The 11,376-nt window shown below is 39.0% G+C and overlaps 1 protein-coding gene across 1 annotated transcript; it reads left to right on the forward strand.

The window, feature by feature from the left end:
- Positions 1–247: 247 nt before the first annotated feature.
- Positions 248–3,215, forward strand: LOC144517157 (adenosine receptor A1-like). Its single transcript, XM_078249056.1, has 2 exons — positions 248–694; positions 946–3,215. Exons 1-2 carry the CDS (start codon positions 366–368, stop codon positions 1,586–1,588), a joined length of 972 nt encoding a protein of 323 aa, XP_078105182.1. The 5' UTR covers positions 248–365; the 3' UTR covers positions 1,589–3,215.
- The last annotated feature ends 8,161 nt before the right edge of the window (positions 3,216–11,376 follow it).

Below are 11,376 nucleotides of genomic sequence, written 5' to 3' on the forward strand. Positions count from 1 at the left end.
ATGAATAATTTCCTCCTGACAGAAATAACATGAGGGCTCTTATCGTAGACTTTTTTTTGTCATCCACATGATATATTGCAACAGCATACATATATATTTTTTTCAGACATGGCACAGCATTAAAAGTGAAATGCTACTATACAATCACAAGTACAATTACATAAGCATGCAAACATCCACATAGTGTGCAGCGAAAAGTATCTTAGTGTCATCACAACTTAAAAAAGAAGCGAGTGGCCAAAGACTTCCTCAAAGGTTTCGCAAGACCGAGATGAATGATAAATGGCACAGCAAATTTAGGCTCAGACTCATATTCAGACACGCTACACCATTAACCACCAAACATAAGCCAGATTGAAAGCACAATGGCTGTGGAAGAAGTCATCTACACGTTGATTGAGGTGCTTATTGCTGTTAGCTGCTGTCTCGGTAACATGTTGGTTATTTTGGCGCTGTGGACCAGTAAAAGCATTCAACAGCCTACCTTCTGCCTTATTGTCTGTCTGGCTGTGGCTGACTTCATGGTTGGCTGTGTGGCCATACCACTGGCAGTGTTGGTGGACGGACGAGTGGAGACTTCTTTCTACGGCTGTCTCTTCATCAGCTGTGTGGTCATCCTGTTGACCCTAGTCTCAGTTTTTTCTCTTTTGGCTATTGCAGTGGACCGCTTCCTCCGGGTGTTTTTCCCTCTCAGGTAAGACTTTTTCTAGATGGTTTATTGTGCAGAGAAAAGTAAAATAGTGCTGCTAAGCATGTCTTTGAATCAAAATGTTATCCATTTTATCTCAACCTCATTCGGCCCTTTTGCATGACTTGCACTGTAAAAAGGCACTGATTTACTGTACATCCCTACAATGAGCTAATTATGGTTCTATATCATTTGTAATTACTGTGCATTTTAACTACATAATTGGGCATATCAATAATTAGTGTTTTTCTGTTTAGGTACAAAAGGACTGTAACACAGAAACATTCTTGGCTTGTAGTAGCAGCATGTTGGCTTGTTGCAATACCACTGAGCTTTGCTCCCATGCTTGGATGGTGCAACCATGAAACCTGGTCTAAGTCCGTCAACTCTACTATTGTCTGCAAGTTTATAGAAGTGATCCCCATGTCATACCTAGTTTACTTCAACTTCTTTCTTTGCACCCTGCCACCTCTGTCGTTGATGACTGTATTGTACGCCTACATTTTCTGGACAATCCGAGGAAACCTTCGAGAGAAACCAGGCAACGGTGCCCAAAACAAGTCGCAGATCTACCTAAAGAAAGAGAAACAGCTGGCAGGATCTCTGTCTCTGGTCTTGGCTCTGTTTGCGCTGTCCTGGCTCCCTCTCCACATAATGAACTGCATGCTTTACTTTGGTGGGCCAAATTATGTACGAGTAGAAGCTCTCTATACTGGCATTCTGCTTTCTCATGCTAACTCAGCTGTAAACCCAGTTGTGTATGCGTTCAAAATACAAAAGATCAAGACAGCGTACCTGAAGCTCTGGAGACAGTATATTTCATGTGGAGAAGAAAATCAAGGATCTCAGGCAAGCCAGTCGACGGACAACAATCTCAGTAGTGTGGCCAACAATGAGTGAAGGAATATTTTGTTTGTTTGCTTCTTTGTTTTTAAGGAGCAGGATTGATTGACTGTTGAGCATAATTAAACATTGGTCAAACACATTGTGTTAAAAGTAAAGAAAGTCAGTTACAGTATGTGAAGTTTGAAATTATTGAAATCAAAAAGCTACCTTTAAAGGATGATGTTCTGTGTATTGATACAGTGAAGATATCTAGCCAAGTGCACTGAAATATCTCTATGTTCAGGAATCTGTTTGTGTTTGTGTGACCTGTACGTGGGTACACATAGGGGTGATTATTGTACAAACTGTCTTGCCGAAGGAAATGGCAACTTCCACTGTCTTAAAAGCATTAGTTTCATATCACTGTTGTGCTTCGGTTTATATTGAAGTTCCAGTTATTTTCTCAATTTCACAGGAAGCACACACTGTGTTGGAAAGTACCTTCAATATCTTTAAAAAAGAATTGAACTTTTATGACACTAGAAAAATAAATTTAGACATCGTAAGCATTATTGTTGTTGTCATCATTAAGTTGGGAATATTCATTTTATGGCATGTAGCTGTGTACACCTGACTAGAAAAATAGAAACCCATGTACAATGTTCTATAGTCAAACAGCCCTGTAAGAGAACTCTTTAGACCTTCAGACCTTGAGATGTATGGTCATTTATTTGAATGTGTAGTTTTCAATCCATTGTATAGGATTGGATAGCATAAACATCTTATAATATTTCTTCTCCCATTGAAAAGGAAGTAGAAAAAAACTATTTCAAAAGAGTACACTCTGACACAATAACACCACAAAATACAGCCTCAATAATTACCCAAAAGTTTAGTCAGCTAGTCTAAACAACATTCACACCTTACAAGTATCACAAAGGAAGCATTTATTGCAGAACTGTTGTATTGATAGCATAAGGTTGCACAGCTATTTATATTTTTTCTGGTCAATGTGTTGACTACAATATGGGATATCACCAATATGTGGCCAACTACCAGTTGTACTACCACAGCTAACAAAAAAGCATAAACAATATACTGTACAGATGTTTCTTTTTGTACCAGTTCATAATAATTGATGTATTTTTTAACAAACATTCTCAAGAGTAGTCTGGCTCAACAGATGTACATTACTGGGATAAAGCCTGACGGGTGTCCCTCCCCTCTCACTATCTCCGGTATTGGGGCTTGAGCGCCACCCAGGACGGTTGTGATTGGTTTAAAGAAATACAAACAAGCCATAGCGTTTTTTCCCCTATCCCAGAATAGATAGGCGGTGTAGCTACCATACTCCATCGCTGATCAGATTGTTTTTATAACATTGTTAGTGACATCTGTTGGTAATGTGCATTGCATTTTGAATTGTTTTTACTTTATTATTTTCTTATAAAGTACAGTATCAAAATGAGATATTTGCAGCGCACACAGGAGTATAGTGAAAAAGACACACTTGATTTTACAGGTACATCAATTTAATGATGTGTATTTGGATATGTATGCATATGTATGTATGTATGTATGTATGTATGTATGTATGTATGTATGTATGTATATGTATATATAGGTACATGCCGTATGTGTATATGTATTTTTTAGTTTTGTTCGAAATAAAAAAAATAAATGAAATGAAATTCAAAGATTAGTACGTGTTAATGCTTGTCATAAGTTTTTATTTAAGAAATATAGTGGAACTTGATTTCTTATGTTTACAGGCTTGTGGTTAGTTGTGTGACAAGCCCTTTTTTCCATTTCCTCACTTTAAGAATCTATACAGGTCTATTTTCTTTTGTACATACCCTACACCTCTGAAGTTAAAAATAAACGTGTTTCATGTTAATGAATGCAGTCTTTTAATGAGCAGTTTACTTTCTGCTTGCTGTAAACAGTTTATGCATATTTACGAGCCAGCAAAATCTTGACTAAATATATCATAAACTAATATCTTCAGTTCTATTCTATCAGTATCTATTTTTAACAAACATTCTCAAGAGTAGTCTGGCTCAACAGATGTACATTACTGGGATAAAGCCTGACGGGTGTCCCTCCCCTCTCACTATCTCCGGTATTGGGGCTTGAGCGCCACCCAGGACGGTTGTGATTGGTTTAAAGAAATACAAACAAGCCATAGCGTTTTTTCCCCTATCCCAGAATAGATAGGCGGTGTAGCTACCATACTCCATCGCTGATCAGATTGTTTTTATAACATTGTTAGTGACATCTGTTGGTAATGTGCATTGCATTTTGAATTGTTTTTACTTTATTATTTTCTTATAAAGTACAGTATCAAAATGAGATATTTGCAGCGCACACAGGAGTATAGTGAAAAAGACACACTTGATTTTACAGGTACATCAATTTAATGATGTGTATTTGGATATGTATGCATATGTATGTATGTATGTATGTATGTATGTATGTATGTACAGTGGTGTGAAAAAATGTTTGCCCCCTTCCTCATTTCCTGTTCCTTTGCATGTTTGTCACACTTAAGTGTTTCGGAACATCAAACCAATTTAAACAAAAGTCAAGGACAACACAAGTAAACACAAAATGCAATTTGTAAATGAAGGTGTTTATTATTAAAGGAGAAAAAAAATCCAAACCATCATGGCCCTGTGTGAAAAAGTGATTGCCCCCCTTGTTAAAACATACTATAACTGTGGTTGTCCACACCTTAGTTCAATTTCTCTAGCCACACCCAGGCCTGATTATTGCCACACCTGTTCACAATCAAGGCATCACTTAAATAGGAGCTGCTTGACACAGTAAGGTCCACCAGAAGATCCTTAAAAGCTACACATCATGCCGAGACCCAAATTCAGGAACAATTGAGAAAGAAAGTAATTGAGATCTATCAGTCTGGAAAGGGTTATAAAGCCATTTCCAAAGCTTTGGGAATCCAGCGAACCACAGTGAGAGCCATTATCCACAAATGGCGAAGACATGGAACAGTGGTGAACCTTCCCAGGAGTGGCCGGCCGCCCAAAATTACCCCAAGAGCGCAGCGACGACTCATCCAAGAGGTCACAAAAGACCCCACAACAACGTCCCAAAGAACTGCAGGCCTCACTTGCCTCAGTTAAGGTCAGCGCTCATGCCTCCACCATCAGGAAAAGACTGGGCAAAAATGGCCTGCATGGCAGAGTTCCAAGGAGAAAACCACTGCTGAGCAAAAAAGAACATCAAAGCTTGTCTCAATTTCTCCAGAACACATCTTGATGATCCCCAAGACTTTTGGGACAACATTCTGTGGACCGATGAGACAAAAGTGGAACTCTTTGGAAGGTGTGTGTCCAAGTATATCTGGCGAGAAGGAACACTGCATTTCATAAAAAGAACATTATACCAACTGTAAAATATGGTGGTGGTAGTGTGATGGTCTGGGGCTGTTTTGCTGCTTCAGGACCTGGAAGACTTGCCGTGATAAAAGGAACTATGAATTCTGCTGTCTACCAAGAGATCCTGAAGGAGAATGTCCCGACCATCTGTTCGTGTACTCAAGCTGAAACGAACTTGGGTTCTGCAGCAGGACAATGATCCTAAACACACCAGCAAGTCCACCACCGAATGGCTGAAGAAAAACTAAATGAAGACTTTGGAGTGGCCTAGCCAAAGTCCTGACCTGAATCCTATTGAGATGTTGTGGTATGACCTTAAAAAGGCCGTTCATGCTCGAAAACCCTCTAATGTAACTGAATTAGGACAATTCTGCAAAGATGAGTGGGCCAAAATTCCTCCAGGACGCTGTAAAAGCCTCATTGCACGTTATCGCAAACGCTTGGTTGCAGTTGTTGCTGCTAAGGGTGGCCCAACCAGTTATTAGGTTTAGGGGGCAATCACTTTTTCACACAGGGCCATGATGGTTTGGATTTTTTTTCACCTTTAATAATTAACACCTTCATTTACAAATTGCATTTTGTGTTTACTTGTGTTGTCCTTGACTATTGTTTAAATTGGTTTGATGTTCCGAAACACTTAAGTGTGACAAACATGCAAAGGAACAGGAAATGAGGAAGGGGGCAAACACTTTTTCACACCACTGTATGTATGTATATATAGGTACATGCCGTATGTGTATATGTATTTTTAGTTTTGTTCGAAATAAATGAAATTCAAAGATTAGTACGTGTTAATGCTTGTCATAAGTTTTTATTTAAGAAATATAGTGGAACTTGATTTCTTATGTTTACAGGCTTGTGGTTAGTTGTGTGACAAGCCCTTTTTTCCATTTCCTCACTTTAAGAATCTATACAGGTCTATTTTCTTTTGTACATACCCTACACCTCTGAAGTTAAAAATAAACGTGTTTCATGTTAATGAATGCAGTCTTTTAATGAGCAGTTTACTTTCTGCTTGCTGTAAACAGTTTATGCATATTTACGAGCCAGCAAAATCTTGACTAAATATATCATAAACTAATATCTTCAGTCTACACTGGTGCACTTAAAAATCGCTCTCCATGCAGATAAATGTGATATGACAGTTTTATTTTCAAAAGCATATACCACCATGTCTTATTTCCTATTTGTTGCATGTGCAGACTTTAACTGTGGCATGTTTGACAGATCTATCTTTTAGGGGCTCCTGGTTAGCTCACCTGGTAGAGCAGGCACCCATATATAGAGGTTTACTCCTCAACGCAGCGCCAATGGGTTCGACTCTGACCTGCGGCCCTTTGCTGCATGTCATTCCCCCTCTCTCTCCCCTTTCAAGTTTAAGCTGTCCTATACAAATAAAGGTCTAAAATGTTTTATATGTATTAATTATACTTATTTAACTAACTACTAAATAATATTTTATTTTTTAAATCTCAAATAGTTCATTGATTACTTTCTAATCTAACAAATCTATACCTCAGAATCTGCAAATATTTTTGAAACAATATCTATTCTAATACATTTCTCATGTGTTGTTATTTCATATAACATAACAAAGACTATAGCAGTATAAAAAAAAAAGAGCTACGTCAAATTATTTCAAGGGACATACATTAAAGGGGTCCCCGGTATATTCTCTATCTTGTAAAGGGTCCTTGACTGAAAAACAATTGAGAGCTTCTGCAGTATAGTTCCCAAAGCTTAATTTTCCCGAGTGATGATCGTCTTTGGCCACAAGATGGCGTCAGAGTGGCTCCTTAGCCACTCAGTCAGTGTGAGAGAGCTTCATTCCTAGCACTCATTGTAGGCTACCTCTCAAGGAAGGTAATAGACTGTATAGTTATCGCCTGAGTAGGATTTACTCCATCCCACAAACTATACAACCTACTACCTCACCTTGCTAGGCTCAACTTCAGGCACCAATATCCTTAAAAACAAGACTACTCGATATGTATCAACTTCAGTACATGTTGTTAGAATATCCAGTTCCATCATTGTGTCTGGTAAATGTATTTGTTGTGTCTGCACGTTTCTCCTCAGAGGTGAGGGACGGGTTATCTCTTAAATTCCATGAGGCTGAGTTCCTTATCCACGGAGCCTCCCATGTAGGTTTCAGCTTCACAGTAGATCAACCTGTCTCCTTAGGAAAGACAGTAGATTGTATAGTTATCTCAGAGGGAGGACACAAACCCCACAACTATTCAATCTACTACCTCAGCCTCAAGGACAGATATTTTTGTAGGTAGCAGTGAAAAATTGTCGGTTGAACTGCGAGACAAAAATAAAGAGAGAATGAGTGAGTTTTTAGATCCATTTGGGGCCACAAAGGTAAAAAGATATTACAGAATATACAGTCTGTGTAGAGGCCAAGATAGATGTGTTTACATTATGTCATTTCAGACTGTGTTTAGTAGCAGCACTTTACAGAAAACCTAAGTAGACTGCAAATTCTTTCCTGTCACTATCATTTATTGTAATTTCTTTTGTAGTAAGCTCCTGCAATTGCATCCAAAATACTAGTTAAAACATGCACACAACAAACTTAAATAAATAATAGATATAAAAATATTCAAATGACACCCCTCACCATGGAACGAGGTAGTCTGGTAACAGTTTAATCAGGAATTACCTTCGAGGAGCAATTTCATCTCCAGACTCACCACCACTGTAGAGTTGTATAGTCAACACCCGTTTCACCAGATTTGCAACCAGCCTGACAGTGCTACTGTGTTTACTGTATGTGTCATTCAGTGTCTGACCACTTGTACTGGTCTGCACAAATGCATTTGGCCAGTGTTTGAGAAAGACAGGTGTTGGACATGCCGCACATTGGCATACACTGGAAATTTGCAAAATAAATGGTACGTTCTTAATGACCTGCCAGTAAAGACAAAATACACTTCTGTCAACACAAATACCTCACTTTTTAGGGAAATTTGATTATAATAAAGGGCAGCTGTGCCAAGAATTAGTACCGACTTTACACTAAAACCTTTTCAAAAGTCTTTCCATCTTTCTTACAAACAGAAAAAATAGCTCAGTTCAAGCAAATGTCCCCCCATTTTCAGTTCCTTCTGTCTCTATAACCAGAAAGCACTTGGAGAAAAATGGAAAATGGCAGTACGTCGGCCATCTTAGGGAGTCGTTTGGCAACCGTACCAAACATCTGTGGTGCAACCTGTTAACTTCTGCCTCCTCCTTCCAATCCCTTTCCATAAGATAGACTGTTTATTTCCCCCCAAATAATGGTAAAGGGGATGTTGAGATTGGCTTCAGGAATGCTTGTTCATAAATTATTTCAGAGAGTTGATTGTTGCTGTTTCAGAAATGCATGCCAAGAAATCCTGCAAGTGATTTTTGTTTTTGCTTGAGTTTTTTTAATGGAGGAACTGAATGTTTGACTTCAGAATGCACCATTGCCCTTTTTGCTAAGTGTGAAAGCCACTTCAAGTCCATTGAAAAGGGAGTCTGTTTACTGTGCCAGAGTCTGGGACACAAGCTGGGCAGAGCTGTCTGGGACCCGACAGCGCCATACTTTGGCTGAGCTTCCCGAGCCCAGACACTGTTATGGTAGACAACGATGGTCAACTCATGCAAAGGCTAGGACACTTTGCATAAATTAGCATGTGAACCATGGACGCTGAAAAGCAGCTGGGCAGTTCATTACATTCTGAATTCCTCTTTGGCCTAATTAATGCCAACAGTGATGGAAATGTTTTGGCAGGCTGTGCGACTATGGTGCCAGGGCATGCTCATTGAGGCAGAATGAAAAGGTACAAGGGCATCAGAGAGTGGGAGGCCTTAATTGAGATGTTGAATTAATTAGATGCTAAAGACGGTATTAGACGGTATCAAACTCTTCTAACTGGCTGGTCAACGCAGAAGGGATGGAGCGAAAACAGGAGTGGATTCAAATTCAAACAAGAAAAGTTGTGTGGACTACAAACAAAATTTGTTGTGGTGATGGGCCATTACTGTGTGGTTCTCTGATGAAACATTAATTCATCTTCTAAAATAATTTATTTGTTAGGATTGATACCTGCTTATCCATCTAAAGTAATAAAAACTATATTAGAACAGTCAAAACACACACAAATTATGTGTTCACATTGTTTCATTAAATTATCAGCAGTCTGATTCAAACATCAGTTCTTCTGCCTCAATTAATTTAAAGATAGCCAAACTGCAACCTTTACTTTAGACAGAAGTTGTGATTCCCAAGCGGAATACATCTCTCAACCACAGGCCAGTAAGGCCTGCAAACAGGTATACTTTTTTTTCTTCATTCTTACCTTGATTGTTTCCAAATATCCTGTTGCTGATTATGCATTTTAACAAAAGCTGAGCTAGAAGAAAACTCCTATTAGTACCTTCAATACAAGTCCATGTGGGTGAGTGGGTCGGTTTTTAACCAAGAACTACAGCAAATGCTTTCCTTTTTCTTTTTTTTCACACTGAAGTGATGGTTTGACTTTCACAGTCTATCCCCAAGCTGCTGATGATAGGAAAATGGCTGCTCTGTTGCAGAGTATAACGAAGGAATAGTGTTATAAATCCATGACCTTCATCTGAGACTCCCTCAGAACAATCAGCGTGCCAATCAACATATCGCTGACACCGTCATTCACTGTTGCTTCAGATAGAGCAGCTCATCTTAGAGTGGTAAACGTTCAACTTATTAAAGATATCCATGCTGTCAAATGCCCAGGTGCCGAACAAACTGAGAATTTAGTAGACAAAAGCACAAAAAATACCCATTACAAGTCGGCTTTGGTCCATGATGATCGGCGGAATATGGGGGACGACTGTGAGGGAAAAGACTGAGGTTGGTTCTCTTGTGCGGCTCTCCCCAATATTTGGTGCCAAGAAATGGGCATTGTGTCCGTGCCAAGCTGAATCTCAATGAGACAAAAAGGGGGTGATGTCGTGGATGCAGCATGGCAGAACCCACCACTGAGTGGGGGGAGGAGAGTATTGGCAGCCAAGCAATGAGAGGATGCCATGTCAGACAGGGGCTATGATACCACACAATAAGGTATGGTGGCGTAGCTTGCTGCCAGATGCTCAGTGCAATGTGAGCTAGGTGTTCACACATCTAGAGAAAGGTCTATTGTTCTATAAGCAGACTCTGTCCATATGTAGGACAAGTGGTTATGTTTTGAATGAGCCTGAGGTTTCAGTTGAATCTCATCAACTGTGATGCATCCTGTTTGATAAACAAAATTCAACACTTTAATATGATGGGAAGGCCAACCTTGGTCCGTTGTTGTTTGCCCAGAGTCCACAGCATTCAGTGCCTATGTAGGCTTTTTGCGTTTTATTGTCCTGTATCTATGTCCTGCTAAACATGAAGTTGAAGTTGACATCTTTATTTAGAACATAATTTCCAAACTAATTGTATTTTCAATTGAGCATCAAAACAGGAGGATATTTTTGGTGCAGTAACTGACTGTGACAAGTTATCCTCATGGAAATTCAGATGTTTCAACTGTTGAATCAGTTGGTGTTTGTTCACTTTCTTTTTTTTATATATATATATATATATATATATATATATATATATCTCATGTATTAAAGGGAACTTACAATGATACCACACTCACTCACATCTTTATTATTGCGTATCGGAAGCGTTCGGGTTTCCATTTGTATTTATCTGCATTTATATGCAGATGTCAGTTTATACTCCATGCTCACATTTTAAGTTGCTAATCGGACCTGCTATCCGAATATCTGATGGTTACACCAAAACCCCAGAAATATTGGCCGTTGCCCCTAGAAGCTAAATCATTGTCAGAGCTATATGGCTGATGGATTACGAGATTGTGCAACCTGTGACAAGGAGCTGAGTTGTGAGCAGCAGATTGTGTTTGTTTAATTTAGAATAATGTTGACATGCCTGAACAGGGAAAACTATGCAGTAATTCACAAGAAGGAACCAAAGATTAAAGTTCAAAAATAAACATTATTTATTTTCCTACCGCAGTAATCATCTTGTGACCCCTTAGATTAATCTCACAACCCCTTGTGGGGGTCCAGACCCCAGGCCCAGAGCCACTGGACTACACAATTTAATATCTGGTCCTAATTGGGAGGAAATAGCCCCCTACATTATGTCAGGACGTCATTAGATGGATTGGCTTTGGTTTTCGGGCCTCAGGTCAAACCTCTCCTTTGATTTTAGCCTCATGAGATGTCAGAGTTACCATGCCATTTTTTTTTAAGATAACATACTGCTGCCACTTCTACTGAGGCCCAATGCTTGTTGAATAAAGGGAAATGTACAAACATTAAGTACCCCTACACCAAATGTGGTGGGCATTTACTACAATAGAAATATATTTTACGTGTAACGAGTGTCATGCAGGTTGACAAAATAATCCTAAAATGTTTTACAAAAATGTATACTAAAAAAAAACTAAAATG

Source organism: Sander vitreus, chromosome 4 (genome assembly GCF_031162955.1).
Source record: "Sander vitreus isolate 19-12246 chromosome 4, sanVit1, whole genome shotgun sequence".
Lineage (NCBI taxonomy): Eukaryota > Metazoa > Chordata > Actinopteri > Perciformes > Percidae > Sander > Sander vitreus.